Below are 20,947 nucleotides of genomic sequence, written 5' to 3' on the forward strand. Positions count from 1 at the left end.
GAGATTAAGCTGTCATGGAGCTGACAGATTGGCTTACCCAAGTTTCACATTCTATGTAGGCTACGTAACATCTCATATGACATACATTTAGGATTTATCTTTTGGTTTTGAATATCTGAAAATGTTTATATTTGTAGCCAGCTTTGGATGTATCAGAATTGAAGTCTCTTAATGTTCCTGGAAATGGGAGGAATGTTGGTGTGGCTGCTGCAACACACAAGTAAAGAAGTGCACATCTGGATCTCTTACAGTGATGTAGAGCTCCTTTGTGAAAGATGTCAGGGCACTCCAGTCAGGGCTACTGAGAGCCACTCCAGATGGAATCTTTTTCTGGTTCTATTCACACCACCTGCCCGCAACTTAGATACGGTATGAAAGCAAAACATATGGCCTGCTTTGCTCTGGGGGTCCCAAGTCTTCTCTTAAATTTCCCACTGTTTCATTGGTAGCCTGTAAAACACCACTGCCCTTGGCAATCATCTGGCTTGTTTATGCTGTTGGCTGCCCTGAGCTGTTCTGGCAAACTGGTTTTTATATAGCAAGTATTGCATACATTGGGGCCAGAAGAATATGTCTTACTATATGGGATCTTTCTATTTTCTTGATTTACGGGTTTGGAGCACCAAAGGAATTTTATTGTTATTGTAACTGGGTTTCACACCTATTTCATCCCAAGGGGTCATAGCTCTTATCAAAACCAAAATAATGTTTTATAGGGTGCAGAGAACTGAATCCTTGGAAAGGAGGTACAATATGGCAAGCAGGTTTGCACCCCCAAACTGCTGCTGTTTCTGTCCGCGTGAAACTTAAAATTGCCTGCATCTGTTGTGTTGTGAACAGGGAATCAACATTAGCTGTGTTCACATACTCCTGTATGTATTGGGTTGTGTGCGCTAAACAAGTAGCTGAATGAGTGTGCTGAAAATCCTCCCAAACTTTGCACACTCTTGAAATGCAGAGTATCCAGCTTCACAAGTTGCCTTGACATTTGAATATACATTTTTATGACTGTGGAAGGAAGGGATTTCACAATTTGCTTATAACTCTTCCAGTGAGACAGATGAAGACCAAGAATGGCAGAGATGCCAAGAAGCTGCTGTGTCAGCAGCAGACATTCTAAAGCAAAGCAGCTTGCAGGCAACGCTCCAGGTGCCCAGCAATGGCCAAAGGTGCCAAACTGCAGAATCCAGCCAGAAGAAGAAAAAGAGAAAGAAGAAGACAAAAGTAAAAGAAGAGTGTGACAGTGAACGGGACATAATAGAAAGAGACCATAAGAACAAGGTTGGTGTTTTGGCTGAGATGTCCCCATGCCTCAGTGGGGCATGTGAAAGAGAAGAGCATGTATCTGTGAAGGATAATGGGTTTTCTAGAGAGGCAATGGTGGTCAAGAAAAAGAAGAAGAAAAGGAAGAAGATAGAAACAAGGACAGAATGAGAATACCATCTGACTCTCTAGCAGAATATAGGTCTTGATGGGGGTGTCCCGTGGTCAGAGGAAATACAGTCATCAATTTTTGTATTTTATAACCTCAAAGGACTGGTGGCTGTCCCTACTGTGTGGGGCATTTATGTTATGGGAATTGCTCTCCAGTGAATGTTTTGACATTGGAGGAATCTGCATTCTGTTCAAACTTTACATCAAGACATCCAGAGATGACTATCGTGAGCTGCATCTTTTTATCCTTTGATGGAAACCCCAGGACCAGAGTGGCCTGCACAAGCTGTAGCTCACCATTCTGAATGCAGCCTGTCAGCTGAGTATCAGGCTTGCTGGGTATTTGACAGCCCTGTCTGCTTTGCATTCCCAAGCAGGCAGCAAAATACACGTGGTTTATGGAGCCCCTCAGCATACATGACTGGCTAGCTGGCTTATATTCGACTTGGTGAATTACGGACTGCGAAGGCCTTACTGATCCCCAGGCATACAAGAAACTGATGCAGCATGTGGTGGGAAAAGTCCCTATGGAAAAGTTCTGGAAACTCATTGCTTCCCTCCCTCTCATTTTTTGCAGCTGAATTCCTTTGGGATATAATGTTCTAGTTCTTCTGTTATTTTAGACATGGCTCTTCTCTGCATCTCCTTACCACCATTCCCAAATTTAATTTGCAAGATAGTAAATCTATGAAGGTTTGAGAGAAGTGCCCTCTGTTAGTCTCATATAATGCAGACAGAGGAGCAACCTTGCCTTCTCTTCCATTTCTCTTTGCCACTGTTGGTAAAACACATGTAGCTGCCTAATGGCTCACAGGAGGGAACATTTTCATAAATTTCCTTGGTTCTGAAGCTAATTTTTTCCAGCAGCAGTGCTCCAGAAGGTTTACATCTCTTAAGACTAGCATGGCCAACTTCAGTATTCTTGGAGTTTTCTCTAGGCTTGTGATCAAAACCATATCTTGCCACTTTTGCGTCCAAAGTCTCAGGCTTCATAAAGTCAAGCAAGAGCGGGCTTCACAGTTAACAGAGCACGTGCGCCCAGGCATGGCCAGGATGTTGCATGCAAGATCCAACGAGAAACCCATTTTTAAAATGTGGACTAGTTCTGTGTCTTGCAACTGGAAAATCTCTCCCCCCTCCCCTTAGGAATGAAATCATGTTTACTACATTTTGATTAAAATTTTATAGGACTATTAGGGCCATATGAAATTAGGTTGGGGCAGGATCCACCCAAGGAGCTTTCAGTTATCCATCCCAATTTTATAATAGGGTTTTGCTGTCTGCAAGACGTTCCATTCCTGGTTGTATTCTCACAAGTGCTAAATGGGGACATTTTCAAGATCAGCATAATCAAGCAGCGTGCTTCAGACCCCAGGGGAAAGGCAAAAGAGCTTGTTAACTCCTCCTCCTGCCAATCAACAAACAAAGATAGGACATGTTGCCTTCTGTATTGGCAGTGGTTGCTAGGTATGTCATTGTTAATCTTCTGCCCATCAGACACACTGGGGGAGGCCTCTAATTTCCCTGGCAGCTGTTGGTGCTTCTATAAGTAGGCCAGCTTTGCATTCAGAGCAATGTGGGGGGAGGGCATGAGGAACACACACACACAAAAGGAATTCCCACCTCTTGCTCTTTCTGATCACCCAATTTTCCCCCTTTCCACCCTTCCCCAACCCTCCGCAGTTGCCTGTTTCCACCCCACCAACTGATATTACTGAAGCATCTGTACCAGTACAAATATTGCAGCTTACCAATGGAGGAGGGATTAGCCCGATTAATTTTTTGTTCCACACAGAAAGGCTGCCAATCAGAGGTAAATGATTATTTTAAAGCCCAGAACTGTAAATTACCTAACTTTTTTAAAACGTGTATAAAAGTTATATTGGGTTTTTAAGAGTCCACTAAAACTTTACTTTGGTTACCTTATAAACAAGCAAAATACATGTTGACAGAATTTTCCCCCTCCTCTTGATTTACTGAAAATTAAATATATTTACAGGATAAAGCAGAACAGGCAGCTCTTGTGTCCAAGCCTACAGAGGGCTCCAGTGGTTGATAGAAACCTCTGACAATTCAGGAGGCCTGACTCCAATTAGAGACATTCTGGAGACTGATTTTCACTGCTAGTACTTGAAATTGGCAGAGGCTACCATTTGATCGTGGTTGTTTTTTTTTTAAAAAAAATTGCTTCCATTTCCCTTCATGCTTGTAGTGTTTGGTATTTTTCCCCTTTGGCTGTTTTCATTTTAGTAGCTAAATAGCTTTTCTTGCTGTGATGTAGCGTCATTGAGGTCAAGAGTTAGGTCAATGTGTCATCCCTTCTCAAAACAATTGGATGTGATGGAAATCCACGTTCTGCTGTTTGAATTGGAGGTGGTATAATTCTGATCTAAAGGCTCAGAATGTTAGTGCTGCTTTTGATGGAAACCATATGCTAAGCTCTCAGCTTCCTCTCTCCTACCTGCACCAATGATGCACCTTTCTAAGAAACTAGGAAAGGAAGAAGGGGCTGGAATTATGTGCTGCAAAATTCTAAGGTGTGTTTAGGAATTCCTAATTCTGCAACTTACAAATTTAACACAAATGCATACTCTTCCCTAGGCTGTGTCTTTATTGGATAGTTCTGCAGCATTTGAAGGGTATTTGATGCAGACTGGAGCTTGGGATCAGTAGAATTCTGGGGGGGAATGGCATGTGAAGCCTCATCTGAACCTCCTAGTCACCCAGGCTTTTGAGCAATCCTGACATGGAAGCATTTATAAGAGTGTAACTTTTCCTACTTTGACCTATTACTTCCTTGTCTGGTCGTCTTGTAGTTCCCTCATTAGGTGGTACCTCTTCAGCATATCAGCTCAAGTCGCTACGGGCTTAAGGCTTGACAAAAAGAAATAGCAGGAATGCCTTCCATGTTGTTAGGCCTGTGACTGGAAATGTCATGGTCCTGGACATATGCTGTGTTCTGCTGCGGTTCTGAGCCAATGAGCTGTTTTGCAGTGCCTGCCTGAAGGAAAAGAAGAGCCTGCCTGCACATGACTTGCCAACAGCACTGATGTGTGTGATGTGTTCTTTCCCGCTGCTGTAGGCCAGCCCTCCTCTTTTTCTGCGGGAGTTGCTGTGTGGCAGATTGGCTCCTGCATGCCCCATTGAAAACAGTGAAAACAGAGTGTTTTGCCGTAGAGTGAAGAACATCACCTGCATTTCCTGTCTGATGGCAAAGACTCATGGCAGTGCGTGCTCCGACTCTTCCTTACTGCTTTCTCTATACACATTTTTGTGCCTGGCACAAACCTCTTCCAGGGCTTGGAATGTGGAATGGGCCATGTACACTGTGAGTGGAGGAGACAGAAGAAACATCTGCTCAAGTGGGTGTTTGCTGGTCTTCCCTCCTGCATGGGTGACGCCTGGAGCTACTTGCACTTGTAATCACTTATCCACTTGGTCACTGTAGCTACTGAGTTGAGGATGCCATCTGTGTCGAGATGAAAGTCTCTATAACACCATGAGTGGATGGCAACAAGTGGCTGTGACTGCTGGTGGAGTCAGAGGTCTGGTAAAGTACCAGATTGCTGGAGGAGACTTATGGGGGGAGGAGAGATGGGGAAGAAACACATGACATGAATTTACCCACAGGAACTTTTTCACTCAAGATCTTCACTTTCTATACCCCAAAAAGGATTAAACAGCGCCCATTCCAAAACCAAAACTGAAATTGGGTTCATGTAAGCTTTAAAAGTTAAGGCTTTTACCTCCAGTTCCAGAAAAGAGCAGTTATGTGAAAATGATAGAACTTTCCACTGGGGAAAAACTGCCTATGAATATGGCATGATGCCTAATCAGGTAAGACGGTGCTTAGAGAATGGAGGAAAGAAGTTGTACATGTTTCATAAATTTTAGGAAGAACAAAAGGGCAATTAATAAAAATCCCTCAGGTGTGAGAGTGAATAACAGGCAAGATAGGTCTGGAGTAACAGACATAAGGAGCAATCCTAAACCGGTCTACTTGAAAGTAAGTCCCATTTTAGTCAATGGGAGTCACTCCCAGGAAAGTGGTCTTTGGATTGCTACCATGGTGTGGCACTGGTACCTTGGACGGCTAAGTTCAAATTCTCAAAGAACCATCAGACTCCCCATGTTGGCCCATCATTACCCCTATCTGTCTTTCTATCTAGAATGTTTTTTCCCTCCCTCCATCAAGCTCTGAGCAGTATCTCTCTTCCTCACTTTATCTTCACAACAACCCTGTGATGTAGATTCAGTTGGGGGAAACTGACTAGCCCAAGGTCACTGAGAAAGCTTCATAGCAACATGGGAGTTTGAATCAGGGAATCCAAGATCCTAGTCTTAACACTCAAAACAACTATACCAGCCTGGACCGTACGTTTGTGATGATAAAGTGGTCTCATCTCAGGGACAACGCTCTTGTGTTTCTTGAACGTACGGATAGGTACAATTGATCTGGATCAAAGATAGTTGAGGGTGGGACGGTTGATTGTTTTAAAAACTGAAGTTTCAGAAAACCCAGCAGCCTGTACTTATGAACATAGAACTGATAAAGGCATTCCTTGCTTTTGAATGATACTTGGAAACACTGGTTTTGACTATGGTTTCTCTCTTGAGGATTAGACTAACACGTAATGACAAAATACAGTGAGAATGCAATATTAAGGACTTGGAATGGATCAGAAGCCAGGAACAGAAAGCCTACCATGCTATTAGTTGGAGAGAGACATTGTTTGGGAGGCTGCAATTGCACGCTCTTACCTGCAGGACTAGAAGAGAGGCGGTGGCTTGGCGGAAGGTGCTGGATGGTAGCCTCTTGGCTTTGCAAGTGGATGGTTGAGGCTTGTGCTGGTGGCGTATGAATCCCAGTCTCTGTGTGGTTCTCAGAGTCTGAGGTAAACACCTGGGAAGAGGGGAATTCACAGAAAGTTTGGGCTATGGTAGATATTTGGAATCGCTTTTGATCCTCCCTCTATGGATTTCAACATGTTACGCAGTTTTCCCTCCACCCCATTTTATCTTCACAATAGTACCATGAGGTAAGTTAACTGGAGCGAGAGTGATTGGCCAAAAGTTACCTAGTTAGTTTATGGCCAGTTGGGGATTTGATCGTGGGTCTCTCTGACCAAGTCCTAAATGCTAACTGCTATACTACACCAGCTGTCTTAGAGCGGAACTACAAGTGACAAAAGGCACAGGTTGGACGCTTGTCAGCTTCCCTCAAGTTTTGATGGGAAATGTAGGCGTCCTGGTCTTGCAGCTTGGCTCTCTGACTGCTGTTCAATGGACTTTTCAACTCACTTGTCCAACATTCCGCCAAGCTGCCTACATTTCCCATCAAAACTTGAGGGAAGCTGACAAGTGTCCAACCTGTGCCTTTTGTCACTTGTAGTTCCGCTCTTAGATATGATCCTTTGGATAAAGTCCTATCTAATATATTAGGTATATCTTTATCTGCTATGCGAGGGGACATCATAATATTGAAAGATGCTTAGTATTTTATTAAATATATATGGCCCTGAAACTGACTTACACAATACATATTTCATAAGCAAAACATATTACAATTGACAAATCCAGATAAAATCAAGAAATGGCTATTTACACAGAAATACCTTCTAAAGACATTGACTCTTAACTGTCCTCCTAGACTATCCAAGAGAGCCGATCTCATGGGCTTCCCTGATGGAAGGAATTCTCCAACAAGGGTGCTTCCACTGAAAAAGCCTTGCTTGTCGTAACCTGATCTCATTGTGTGTAGCCAAGATTACCAGTTTGTGATACCCATTTGTGCTGCTTTCCTGGCTCTTTTGGCATTTATGGAATTTAATTAAAGTTCTAGTTCTGCATTGTCAGATTCACAGATGAACAAATGGAGGTATGCATTAAGAGGAAACTACCCAGGAGACCACTCTTGGGCCTGATTTACAAAAGCAACAGAATTAAGTGGTAGGGTAGAATGGGCTTGTGTTACTATTTCAGATAGAAAGTGAGGGATTACGTTTTTCTGAAGTTCCCCTACATGTTCCCCTTGTAAGCATAAGTCTAGCACAGCACATTAAGAGCTATGCTAGAACTGTTCTCCCGCATGCTTTTTTTATGGAGTTTTCACATGGAGTAAGCACAAGTTTTCCCAACGGATAGTAGCATATTCTAAAACCTCAATCTGCTGTATGACTAGACCAGGTCTTGAAAACTAGAGTAGGATAGTGGTTAGAGTGTCAGGCTAAGATCTGGGAAGCCCAGTTTCAAATCCCCACTCTGCCATGGAAGCTCACTGGGTGACTTAACGTATCTCGCAGAGTAGCTATTGTGAATGGAGGAAGGGAGAAAAGTGTTGTAACTGCTTTGGGCCCCATTGGGGGAAAATGCAAGGTATAAAATATAGAAATAGAAAATCCAGGTCTAGCTACCTTGTTAAGTTCAAGTTGCCTTTCCAACTTCTTCTTGATACTCTCCCATAGGAGACTCTACCACTTTTTCTATTGGCTAATTGTTTTTGCTTAATTAATCTTCCACTGCTGGGCCATTGATTTGAATCAGTGGCTGCCCTGCTGAATCTGCCCGGGAAATACTTAAAAACCTTTATATATAGCAGCATGGTTAAGGATTGTATCACCTGACCCAATAAATACCTGCACACCTTGGCATAAAGACTGTCCCCCATATAGTTATATATTTAAGTACTTCTTAGCTGTTTGTTTTCATGGCCTTTCTGCAAAGTCCAGTTACCTGTTTGGTTGGCGTCAAGCTGGTCAATGCACTGAGGTTAGCTGTATCCGTTATCACCATGGTTTGTGGCAAAAGGCCAGTGTGGGTATACTGGGTCACCTCAGGCTTGTGGCTGTAGAGAGCTAGGCAAGACAGAACAAGATGATGTCAATTACAGACATTCTGAGAGGTGGGGAAAATTTTTGCTTCCCTTTGCCTATTGACTTCATTATTACTCAATAATTGGTTGGAGGTAGGGTTGCCAGCTCCAGGCTGGGAAATTTCTGAAGATTTGAGGCGTGGAGCCTGGAGATGACAGGGTTTGGGGAGGGACTTTGACAGGGTATAATGCCATCGAGTCTATCCTCCAAAGCAGCCATTTTCTTCAGGGTAACTGATATCTATGACCTGGAGATCAGTTGTAATTCCAGGAGATCTCCAGCCGCTATCTGGAGGTTGGTAACCCTAGGTGGAGGTGTGGCTCAGAAGTACAGTATCTGTTTTGTATGCAGACCGTCCCAGGTTCAATCCCCAGCATCTTCATTTAAAAGGATCCAGTGGTAGGTATTATGAAAGACCTGAGTTCCTGGAAAGCTGCTGCCATTCAGAGTAGACAATACTGACCTTGAAAGACCAAATGATCTGATTCTGTGTTGTAGCTTCATGAGTTTAGTCAGTTGTGTTTGTTTCTACCCTATTTTCTCCAAGCAGCTCAGGACAGTGTGCATGGGGGTATTTTATTTTATATTCATCAGGCAACCTTCCTCACAACTATGTTTTTCACTGCCAGCTTCTTTTTACATGATGACATGTATTCAGAAATACACTGCCTCTGTACATGGAGGTTCCATCTTGTTATCAGGTCCACTATGAACATAGCTGATACTTTTTTTTTCAAAGCCACTTCTCTTGCAATGGGTGAACTGTGAATTCCACAAGTTCATTATGGGGTTGGACTAGATGACCCCAGAGATCCCTTCCAACTCTATGATTCTATGATTATGCATTTTGAAGAATACCATGGGAATTGTCTTTCCTGCCTTACTGGCTTGCAAACCTACCATGAGGAGCCTGGATCTGGGCCATGGTGGCCATGAATGGGCTCTGATTGAGATGGCTTTGGACTTGTTGCATAATAGGTTGCTGGTAAGACGGATGCAGCTGCTGGGAGAACTGGACTGGTTGTAGGGTAGTGAGGCTGCTCCCCATGTTGTTGATCACAGGGACGCTCTGGGCTTGGGTGGAGGCCAGACCTGGAAGACAGAAAGCTTGCTGAGTACATTTGTTTTCTCCCCTCGCATCCCAGCTAGTGCTATGCTGCAAGTCTGTGCATTTCTCATTTAGTAGCAATTCTGCAGTAATGTGATAAGCCAGTCTAAGAGATCTGGGTGCCTAGTGTGGAAACACTGAAATGGCAACACCTGTCCATCCCACAAACGAATGAATAAGGGGCTCAGTCCCCCAGGATGCTCCCCACATTGAAATGAATAAGCCTTACCAATGACCAATGTGGAGGCTCCAGTATTAGTGAACGCTGGCGTTAATGAAGAAGTATCTCCTGGTCCAATTGCCATAACACCAGGAAGTGATGCCATGATGAGGTTCTGGGTTTGTTGGCTCAATGTGTGTGGGTTTTGCTCCAGGCTGTGCAGGGCCGTCAGAGTGCTAACTGGAGGAAGAGAGCCCCCAGGAACGGAGATCTGTGCAAGGACGAAAAAAGGAAGTGAAAATGCCACAGGGGAAGCATACAAAGAGGGCAAGCCAGCACAGTTTTGACACCATGGTTTAGGAGCCATGGTATTCCTGTAGCATATTTCTTTCAGAATCCTTACAATGGCCCTGTAAAATAGATTGATGTGTTGATGTTCCTCTCACAGATAAGAACTGAGTTCATGGCTGAGCTAAATTTCCTGGATTATTGCTGACACTCTGACATGCCGGTGTATCAGATCTAAATTCAGAAAGATCACTTGATGATTTTTGGTAAATAATAGGCTCTCAACATTTACGTCTTCATTTCAGAAAAGACAATATTAACAACCCACCTTGTGGTGCTAATGTGATGGTGAATGAAAAGAAGGTAGCAAAGAACTCTCTTCACCAAAAAGACTATAAGAAGTAGAAATTAAAATGACTGTTTCATCTGAAGTGTTGGGAGGGGGCGATTGAAAGCAGTTACATATTTCCTTTTTTAAACAATGCAAACTAATTAAGGCGCCATTCCTCATCTCTGAGAATCCATTGGGGTGGATCCAGAATGGAACTTTCCTACCTCCCACAGATCTCCCATGAAATACTGCTCCTGGGGAATAGGGGACCCTGAAGAATGACATGCAGTGAGAAGGTGGAATCTGCCAGCTTAGTTTAGAGCCAATCTGCTCTGCATGTGTGTGTTGTGGGGAGGTCCTCTTTTTGGACCTGCACTTTCCAGAATTCACCAAGACTGACTCACCAGCTTGGCGTCTGAAACTGAGCCAGATGCAGCTGAACACAGACCAGGGGAAGAGGCTTGGTGCAGGATGGTCTGAGCGGTCACAATGGAATTGTTCCCCCCATGTTGGTTGCCATCCGATGACCCCGTCTCACTGACAGGCTGCTGATTGTACCTCATGCCAGAATCGGAAAACGAGAGGCTTTGTTGTTGCAATGAAGCTTGATCTAAAAAGAAAGAGAGTGTGTGTGGGGGGGGGGGGAGTATTTTTAACCTTTTCTGTTTCTGTTGATCACACTGGATTCCTGTCTCTGAGATTCCCAATGTGATCTCGGGAGCTGTGGCTTTTCAGAAGTCCAAGCCTGAGCACTTTTCCGAAGCAGCCCTCTTTGCTTGGGTTTGGGCCTCAGGGGAAGGGTGTGGAAATGTCAGTGAATTTCCCCACTCATCCAGAGAGAGGGAACTTTCTGCATCCAGCCCCCGAGCTCAGCAGTGTCATGTTGTCATGCAATGGGGAGTGGGGGGTGGGGGGTGGGGGGGTGTTTCTCATTGTTTATCTTTTCTGTTATTAAAGAAAAGCAAAGGAAGCTGCCCATGGCCACCTAGTCAGAGAGGAAATGTGGTTTTAGACTAGGTCTAGAGAGATCAAGGTTCAAATCGTCACCTATTAAGTTCACAGGTTATCATGAAATGATTGCTTTTTCCTCTCAGCCAAACCTACCTAACAGGATTCATGTGAGGGATGTGGGGACTGTATATACCACCATGACCTCCCAAAAGAAGGGTAGAATAAAAACATGGTAGATCAGCAGGTCTTAGTACAGAATTTTTAAACACATCCCTCTCTATGGTTGTTCCCACCCCTTCCATCCTTTGTACTTAAAAAAGAGCCTAAGGACCCCAAGCATCAAGAAGCTCCTGTTTTCTCCATGCCTAGTGCTCACCATGGACCTTGTTTGGGGAGAGAGGTGCCGCTGGCTGGAGGGATGATGAGTTGTGTGCAGCCAAGGTGGGAGCAGAGTTGGGCTGTGGGCCGCTGTAGCTATCCATGGCTAGCTTGTGCCGAAAAGCCTCCTCCTTCCGGCGGTTGGCAAACCAATTGTAAACTCTTACTTCAGTCACCAGGTTCGAGCCCAGCCCTTGGGCCTGGGAAGGGGAGACACCACGCTGGATGCATTCTGCCCTGCCAAGAGAGGCCATAGAAGTGTCATTTTAGCCCATGAGACAAAGCCATTTCCTCTGAGATAGCCCCATACAGATCCAAGGGAGCATGATCACTATTGACTTCCAAAGATTGGTAGGCCTGGCTTTCTTTTTAAGGTGAAGGAGAGAGCTTTTACATACTTTTGTCACCTCACTTTTCTTTCTGAAACCTTTCATCAGGGAATGCCAAGGGAGCTTTGGACACTTATCAGGGGCTCCTGGTAGATATCAGAGAAGCTTCCCTAGAAGAGGTTGACCACCACTTTCAGTCTGGATGAGGCCTGCGATAGTTCACATAGGATGAGGTGGCTGCCTAGGATGAGGTGGCAGCATGAAGTGAGACTAAGTTAAGAGATGCAGTTTACCACATTCCTATTTGAGAGGAGATGTCCTGCTTGAGTACTTGCTCTATGTGTTGATTGTTGCAAATGTTAATCAGCATAATGATATAGATATTATCCATGGGATGTCCCCTCTCGCCGCCTGAGCTCCAGAGGCAGCTATATTTTTAAAGGAAGTTGTAAAAGGCAGTATTTTAGAATGAGAACTGTAGACACAGGTGGCTACTAATCTCCATTCTCCCAGGTGGAAGCAAAACTCTGTGGTGGGAGGTTCCAAATGTCTTGTTCTCTGTCAGTGTAATCTACAGGTTCAGAATGCCACTGGCTAAAAGAAAATCACATTAAATTGTCATGGAATTCTTGAGGTGGATTTTGAAGGTAGCAAACTTCCAACTCAACAAGCCAAATACACATGGTCATGCTTCTAAACAAAGAAGTATGTCAGTATGAAAATGGAAATCACACTGTGAGTAGTGTTTTGTTTAGAGTAACCTTCCACATGCCCTAGAGCTCTCTATAATATGCAGAAAAATCAATGTGGAAATAGGTAGAAAGTCTGCAAATGATTATAATCTCTGCTGTGCTGGTCTTTCCTTTTGCTATCACCTCCCCCTCTTCACTCTTCAGTTCCAAATTCTAGTGCATCTTTTTCCCCCAACAGATTTTGAGATAGGGAGAACTTCACAAGAATTCAGCAACCTGTAAAGCTGCTCTCAGATTATAATCATTAGTGCCTCCACTGGATGAATTATAGGCTAATAATAAGTAGAGATGGGCACGAATCGAATTATGACCCAAAAAAACGCACAAACCAGGCCGGTTCATGGTTCCACAGACTTCCACGAACTGGTCTACTGGTTCATTTGGGTCATAAAGGGGCAGTTTAAATGGCCATTTCCCCAGGGAAATGACCATATAAACGTTTCCTGCTGCTTGCAAGCGGCAGGGCCCTTTAAACTGCCCAAACCCCAGCCCCCAGCCCCAGCCCCACACTTACCTTGCCCTGCGGGCCTGCGGCATTCTCCCCTTCCTCCCACGAGGGGCAGGAAGGCCGGTTTTGGCCTCTTCTGTTGCTGCGTGGGCCCACAGGGTGGCAATGGAGGCTGAAAACGGCCTTCTCGCCCCTCAAATGGCCACCACGGCCATTTGGAATGGAACCCCTCAAATGGCCATTTGAGGGGGGGAAGGCCACAATGCAGCTGGAGAGCTGAGGCTGAGAGCTGAGCCAAGGCCACTTACTGAGCTCATGGAGTAGTGAGATTTGAGCCAACAGAGTGCTGATTCACAGCCCAACCACTTAACCACTATACTATAGTCATTCTCTAAGAACCAAAGGTCCTTCAAGTCCAGTATCTTGTTTCTGCCAGGCAGATACTTCTGGGAAGTCCACAAACAAGGCACAGAGATAATAGCCCTCCCCTGTTGTTTATCCCTGTCTGACATTCAGAAATATACCACCTCTGAACATGGATGCTCCATTTCTCTATCATGGCTAATTGCTCTTTTCTCACTCTGTCCTGTTGCAGTATTCCCCAATCACCTATTGCACTCCTCCACCAATGCTTCTCGTTCTTCTTTGCTAGGATTCTTCTGTCTCTCATAGGCTTGAAAGAGGATTTGCTGTGAAGCTGGACCCCATTTGAACCGATTCCTTCTGCCTTTCTTAGTTGGTAGGTCATCTCCCATTGTGTCTTCCACCAAGATACCCTGGCCAGCATGTGTAAATTCTGGAACCGCAAAAGAGAAGGATGTTATTTTTATGTTCTTTCATCTACTGGAAGTCAAGTGTCCCACAGAATCGAAGTTGAAGGAGGTTGAAGTATAACTTGATGTACCTGCATTAGATATTTTAATTTGTAGTACTGTGATATTTTTCTGCTGTGAAAAAAAATTGAACAAGCAAGAAATAAAGCAGGGCACCATCCTGTCTTCTGCATTTGTTTGAGCGTTTGTTTATTGCTTTTAATTAAATCCAGAGGCTCGCTTTACGCTTGCCTCTTGAAAAGCTTATTTTGTGCCAGAGTGGGGCTTTGCCTTGCCTGCCCTCTGGTGTTTCTGCATGGCATACTGTTCTAGGAGTACCTTCTACTTAAAAGGAAATGAATCCTGAGTGGAGGATTCATGCAGAGATTTCTCAGGCGGCCTCATTGAAGTGGATACTTCTGCTCTGTCTTTGCCTCTGGAGTAGGTGAGTGATTATTAATGAAGGCTGGTTGAAAGGTGACAAGACCAGAGCACTAAATTGTGCAGAGATGCAGCGGGCAGCCTCCTCTGAGGATTCACAAGAAGTTTCACTTATTGTTCATACCAGAGTTCCAGTTCTCTCACTGCATATTAGTTTGACCATGGCTGTTTGTTCTGAGCACAGAGAGGCATGTCCCCAAATCTCTTGAGATGCTGCAATAAAGGATGTGGAACCATAGCTGCTGCTCTACATGCTGCACTTGCTTGGGCACCAAATGGTCTTGGGATGGCATTGCTCTGTTATGTTTTTGAGGATAGAGCTGCTGGTTGCTGTACTTACGCTGGGCCACCTCTCGCTGCTTGCGGACGTACCAGGTGTAGAGGGCGGCTCTCTTCTGAGTCTTCATGGGAGTGCCCTTGTTGAGATGCTGTGAGAGGTGGGACTGATTCAAGCCCGTGGTGTCCACTACCTCCCGTTGGGGGATATTATGCTGCTGTAGGTAGGACTTCACCATCTTAGCTACCCTCCAAGGATCCTCTCTGGAAAGAGCAGGGGACATATTGCATTAAAGAGGTGATTGCTTTCTCTCAATCCTGAAATGTATTAAAATACCAACAGCATTTTCTTGTATGTACTTGATACAGTAAAAAGAAAGGACCCTTTTCTCTCTATTGTTTCACATGCTATTTCTCTTTTAGGGTTCCATTGGTGCATCTGAATTCCTATATACCCCTTTCAGTTTCAACACTAGATAAATCAGGTTTCAGATCACAGCATCCCCCTATCAAGAGGGGAACCCCTAGTTGACATTTGTCAGGTTCAGACCTTGTTTTCGGTTTAATCCTGACACCTGCATGTTTTCTTCTCGCTAACTATCCAAAGGACTTGTGTCTTTGCTGTTATTTGTCAAGAGGTTCATGTGATATTATCCCAGGCATAGTCTAGTCACAGTCTGGATGACCTCACACACTTGCCATTCTAAGAATTACTTGGGGGCAGGGAAGGGTGACCTTCTAACATGACAAAACCAACCCGGTTTTCCTCTGGGTGTGGGTCTGAGCAACTGAGTAATGAGTTTTTCCAATTGAGGAGAAGATCAAGTAAAAATAGCAGTTTTATAGGGCTGGGTAGAATTCTCTTGACTCCTTGTGTTGCTTGTTCCCTGCTGAGCTAATAGTTGCAATACCACGCTCTGTCCATTTGCAGTAAGACACAAAAGAGCATCAGAAAGTGGACAACTGCTCCCTTTTCTAACACCATACAATAAAGATCCTACTGCCAGGGGCCTTGGTACCTTACAAAAGTCTAAACTCCCTAGCTCCCAGAAACAAGGATTAGATGGTAGATATATAAGTTCATTTCTGGTTGACATGGACAAAGTCATTGTGGAGAAGCACCTTGCTGCTCTGAATGTGAACAAATCCTCTGGGCCAAATGGGGTGCACCCAAGAGTGCTTATAGAACTTTCAAAAGAGCTTGCAGACCCTTTGTTGATCATCTTCCAGGCCTCTTGGAGGACAGGTGGCATGCCGGAAGATTGGAGGAGGGCAAATGTTATCCGCATTATCAAGAAAGGGAAAAAGGATGATCTTGAGAATTACAGATCAATCAGCCTGACCTCTGTCCCAGGGAAGATACTGGAACAGATATTAAAGGTGTCAGTCTGCAAGCGTCTGACAGACAACATGGTTATACAGGGAAGTCAGCATGGATTTGTCCTCAACAGGTCCTGCCAGACCAACTTCATCTCATTCTACGATCAAGTGACAGGCTTACTGGATTGCAGGAATGCTGCAAGGATTTCAGTAAAGATTTTGACATGGTTCCTCATGACATTCTAATGGGTAAACTGCTGGACTGTGGACTGGATTCTAGGAAGGCTAGATGGATAGAGAACTGGCTGAATAACCATACCCAAAGAGTAGTTGTCAATGGCATCATGTCTGATTGGAGGGAGGTGTCCAGTGGAGGGGCACAGGGCTCAGTCTTGGGCCCAGTACTTTTCAATATTTTTATAAATGATCTGGATGAGGGTGTGAAGGGATCACTCATTATATCTGCAGATGACACCAAACTGGGAGGAGAAGCAAACACTGTTGGAGACAGAGATAGAATTCAACAAGATCTGAACACGCTGGAAAAGTGGGCAGATTTAAATAAGATGTGATTTAACAGGGATAAGTGCCAGGTTCTCCACCTGGGTAACAAAAATTCAAAGCATGCATACTGGATGAGGGATACACTTCTGGGTAGCAGTGTGTGTGAACATGTCCTTGGGATACGGGTGGATAGGAAGCAAATTATGAGCAATCGGTGTAATGCAGCAGCAAAAAAAGGTGAATGTAATCTTGGGGTGTATTAACAAAGGCATAACATCCAAGCCACAGGATGTCATTGTCCCACTATGTGCCACATTGGTCAGGAGTAATGCGTGCAGTTCTGGAGGCCTCACTTCAAAAAGGAAGAGGGCAAATTGGAACAGGTGCAGAGGAGAGCGACTAGGATGATCAAGGAGGAGACCAAGCCCTACAAGGAAAGACCGAGGGACCAGGAAATGTTCAATTTGGAGAAGAAGCGTTTGAGGGGCAGACATAATTACTCTCTTTAAGTACTTAAAAGGCTGTCACTTAGAGGAGGGAAGGGGGCTGTTCCTGTTGGCAGCAGAGGATAGAACTCAAAACAATGGTTTTAAACTACGGGAGGGAAGGTACAGGCTGGACATTAGGAAAAACTTTGTCATGTCAAGACTAGTTCAGCAGTGGAATCGGCCGCCTAGGGATGGGGTAGGCTCCCCCTCATTGGCAGTCTTCAAGGAGCAGTTGGATGAATACTTGTCAGGGATGCTTTAGGCTGTTCCCGCATTGGGAAGGGGGATGGACTAAATGGTCTGTAAGGCCCCTTTCAATTCTTTGATGCTATGAAGATGGGAAGGCCAGGATATGGGGAGGGATGCCAGGAGGAGGAAAGGAGGAAATAGTGTAGGGAAGGGGATACAGGGGAAGCTGAGTTACCTTGCAGGTTCCCCACCATGCAGCTGTGCCTGGCTCAGCCACCACCATGCTACTTGATCAGTTTTTCCAGGGGGATGGAAAGCTGAAGATAGGGGGCAGATAAAGACCAGGTGGCTGGTGGGCAGGAAAGAGAGAAGGAAGCAGGAAAGGGAGAGAGGCTATGGGGGGCTTTCAGGGAAAGGAAAGATGGTGTGTGTGGGGGGGGAAAGCCCCCCACAGAAGTCCTTGCAGGTACCCTACATGTAGTATTATATTCTCAGCATTTAGACATTGGCCATTTCCACACACGTTGAATAATGCACTTTCAATGCACTTTAGTTATCCTTTAGAAGTGGATTTTGTGTTTCACACACGAAAACCCAGTTCCAAATGATCACTAAAGAGCATTGAAAGTGCATTATCCAACATGTGTGGAAGCAGCCAATGCTTATGTGGCAAGAGCTTGACTAATTGTAAGCCAAAGATTCAATGGGACTCTTCCAACTGTTTTTGATACCCCTAAATCTGACCTTGGTGGTGGAATGGCATGGGATAGCCTGATCTTGTCTGATCCTGGAAGATAAGCTGTGTAGGTACTTGGATGGGAGGCCACCAAGGAAGACTGGGATCACTCTGCAGAGGAAGGCAATGGCAAACCACCTCTGCTTCTCTCTTGCCTGGGTTGCCATGTGTTTGTTGTGACTTGACAGTACACAAATCTGACCTTAAATTTAGAATCTTCTCCTGTTTGAATTTCCAGCAACAGATTTAATGGCTTTCAGAGTGGGGGATGAGAGGAACCATAGCAAAGTGTTAAGCTAAGAGGGCTGGGCAACAGCTTCAAGGTCTCCAAAGACAGGCCTTTTATCAAGGACAAAGTCCACCCCCGCTAGCTCTGCTCAAACACCTTTATCTCTCTTACTCATGCAGCCTGGGTTTTACTCATGCCGCCCGGGTTTTTCCATAGCAGCTAACCAGCTCTGATTGGTTCCACTTTCCATTATCCTGTCAATTTCAAAAGGCCTGCCAGGATCAAACTGTAGACTTGAGAGGGTTTTTTTTAAACTACTGAAATATATAAGTAGGACGTGTTCTTTTTAAACATGTTTTAATCTCTGTCCTCTGTGAGAATGGTTTTTTTCTTGGAATTCACGTCACTCAAAGTCTCTATAGCAGCATACATTCCAAATGCTCTGTTATATACATCACACGGAAGATAGAAAGGCGGGCCTTTCCCATCAGTTCAGTGCACATTCATGGATGAAGTGGGCCTCGAAACCATCAACATAGCACTCAGGGGTGGGACATAGTTCAGATGAACTAGCACAGAATATAAAGGCTAGCAGCCCTCATAACCCAGAACAGGATGTACTAATCTGAGCTGCCTTGGATGCTCTGCGCAAAGTGAGATTGGTGATGCTGTTGGCATGTTGGACCTTCAAAAGGCATCGCCCACGTATCTGTCCTGCTGAACCTGCAGGCAATTGATGTTTCAAGCCCCAGATTCTCCTACCAGCTGGCTCTTCACAAGTCTGAAAGGCCTAAGCAGCAGCAACAATCACGAACACCCAGCCAGGGTCTGGAAATAGCTGGAAGTACATCTAGCCTTGAGAGGCAAGGAGGGGACAGATCTGACTTTGGTAGACCACATGGGTAGAAACTGAGGCTAAAGTTGGTGGGCTAGAAGGGTAAAATAAAAGACCCATGTCACTCTAAGTGGATGAGCCGGGAGTTGGCAGAGTTGGAGGATGTTCCACATAATGCAGAAAGGACAAAGGACAACATGCTTGGGCAACAGATGGTAGAGGCAGCTGATAGAGGCATCCTCTAATAAAGAGCACAGAGGAAGATGGGATCCCACTGAAGTACTGCAGCCCTTGTTCCTGGCCCATAAAGGTAGCTCAGTTGCAAAGTCACATTTCAATAAGGGACATCATCACGCTGTACTGGGGTCACTTCGGAGGCTGCACAGTGGTACAAACTTTACAGTGTTGGCTCCACTAAGACTTTCCACCTGGGTAACACTTCCAGATTACCATCCCAGCACTCTTGACCCTAGAGAGTCTCTGCAACAAACTGGATTTGAGTCCAGCAGCACCTTAAAAAACAAGATTTTCAGGGTATAAGCTTTCAAGTGTCAAAGCCCCTGTCTTCAGATACAAGGAGGAGTGGAGAGATCCCTGAGTCAGGAAGTAGGCGGTGACTGTGATATAAAGACTCAGGGATCTCCACTGCTCCTTGTATCTGAGGAAGGGAGTTTTGACTCTTGAAAACTTATACCCTGAAAATCTTGTTAGTCTCTAAGGTGCCACTGGACTCAAATCCTGCTGTTCTACTGTGGGCCAACATGGCAATCTACCTGAAACTATCTGCAAGAAGCTGGTATAACTGTATGGCAACAAGGATGGATGCAGGAGGGTGGCCAGCTTGTAAATGAGCCCACATATCCTAAAGGGCATCCCAGTTATCTGACAAAGCCCATAACAGAGCTCTTTGGTGTGGGTAATATTTTAGGTGAGGATATCGAAGCAGCCATGTACCACCATGGACGTGTGTTTCAGAGTTCCTTGCAATGTTCTAGAGGATAATATATCCAGAGGTGCAACGGTGAGGGGGAAAGAGACAAGCAAGGATATTAATAGAAGTACTGACTAATCAAATAACAGAGCCAGTTTGTTAATTTTGTTATACCATACATTAACTTTAAAAATAATATCTGTTATTCTACACATGGCTTAAAGACAGTTCAGAGATCAGAGGAAGGGGAAGAAGAATAACATAACTGACAAGCAAGCTTCTCCTGTTTTCACACACATACTGCTGTATCTGGGGCTGGTCCAGCCAGGCTGGGAAGATTAATAGAATCTGTTGCCTTGGTTGCTCTTTCAGAAGTATCTGAGAGCCAAGCTACAAGCGACGCCTTACACAGGTTGGACGCTTGTCTGCTTCCCTCAAGTTTTGTTGGGAAATGTAGGCATCCTGGTCTTACAGCTTGGCTCTCCATTTCATTGAAGTTTACAGAACCCCCACCCCAAACACAGTGGAGGGGAAGGGGGGGCCGGCAAGAGCCCGACTCCTGCACTCCCCTCTTAACCACATGTTCTCCCTCCCATAGATTGCTGCTCTGTAAACTTCAATTAAATGGAGAGCCAAGCTGTAAGACCAGGATGCCTATATTTCCCATCAAACCTTGAGGGAAGCTGACAAGTGTCCAACCTGTGTCAGGCATCACTTGTAGCTTGGCTCTGAGGCTTCATACCTTTGTGCACTCTGGGAAATGTAATGTCAGGTGTCATAACATTAATGTCCGGCACAGCATCATGGATGCATTAAAAAGAGCATTGACACCAGAGGAGGAAAGCAAATTTGGCACGAGAGATTCTCAGCACATTGCTAGCCCTTACCTGTAGGCTGCCCTCACCCTTTTCAGTAAGGAAGAAAAAAGCAAGAGAGGGAAAACCAATAAATAAATTTAAAACAGGGCAATAAAACAGATTTTAATAGAAACAAAAGCAATTTTTTGCATGACCCTGGAAGATTATAGGCGTGAATGTGTTATATAAATGGGAATCCAAATACAAGAAAGTGTTCAATACGTGTAGTTCCTGTTAACTTTTGTCTCTTTTATGGCCCTGTAAGATAGGTGGAGAGA

General features: G+C 44.7%; 2 protein-coding genes across 4 annotated transcripts in view; one reads left to right on the forward strand and one right to left on the reverse strand.

Moving 5' to 3' along the window:
- C13H12orf43 (chromosome 13 C12orf43 homolog) overlaps positions 1-2,090 on the forward strand; it is a 9,292-nt gene extending 7,202 nt beyond the window's left edge. Inside the window, exon 7 of the mRNA XM_054996323.1 lies at positions 1,053-2,090. Within this exon, the coding sequence (XP_054852298.1) occupies positions 1,053-1,434 (382 nt within the window). The 3' untranslated portion in view covers positions 1,435-2,090. The remainder of the gene's footprint in view (positions 1-1,052) is intronic.
- The window catches only part of HNF1A (HNF1 homeobox A), a 32,034-nt gene that overhangs the window by 3,959 nt on the left and 7,128 nt on the right, over positions 1-20,947 (reverse strand). Inside the window, exons 1-10 of one of the 3 annotated variants that reach the window (XM_054996314.1) lie at positions 16,220-16,308; positions 14,645-14,844; positions 13,661-13,847; positions 11,521-11,759; positions 10,598-10,803; positions 9,644-9,845; positions 9,207-9,398; positions 8,167-8,288; positions 6,196-6,337; positions 2,948-5,010 (exon numbers count right to left, since the gene is read on the reverse strand). In XM_054996314.1, coding sequence (XP_054852289.1) covers positions 4,883-5,010; positions 6,196-6,337; positions 8,167-8,288; positions 9,207-9,398; positions 9,644-9,845; positions 10,598-10,803; positions 11,521-11,759; positions 13,661-13,847; positions 14,645-14,819 — 1,593 coding nt within the window. In that variant the 5' untranslated portion in view covers positions 14,820-14,844; positions 16,220-16,308 and the 3' untranslated portion in view covers positions 2,948-4,882. Of the gene's footprint in view, positions 1-2,947; positions 5,011-6,195; positions 6,338-8,166; positions 8,289-9,206; positions 9,399-9,643; positions 9,846-10,597; positions 10,804-11,520; positions 11,760-13,660; positions 13,848-14,644; positions 14,845-16,219; positions 16,309-20,947 lie in introns of those variants that run through there. The other 2 variants (XM_054996312.1, XM_054996313.1) reach the window with 2 other exon arrangements.

The sequence above is a fragment of the Eublepharis macularius genome, chromosome 13, assembly GCF_028583425.1.
Source record: "Eublepharis macularius isolate TG4126 chromosome 13, MPM_Emac_v1.0, whole genome shotgun sequence".
NCBI classification, from domain to species: Eukaryota; Metazoa; Chordata; class Lepidosauria; order Squamata; family Eublepharidae; genus Eublepharis; species Eublepharis macularius.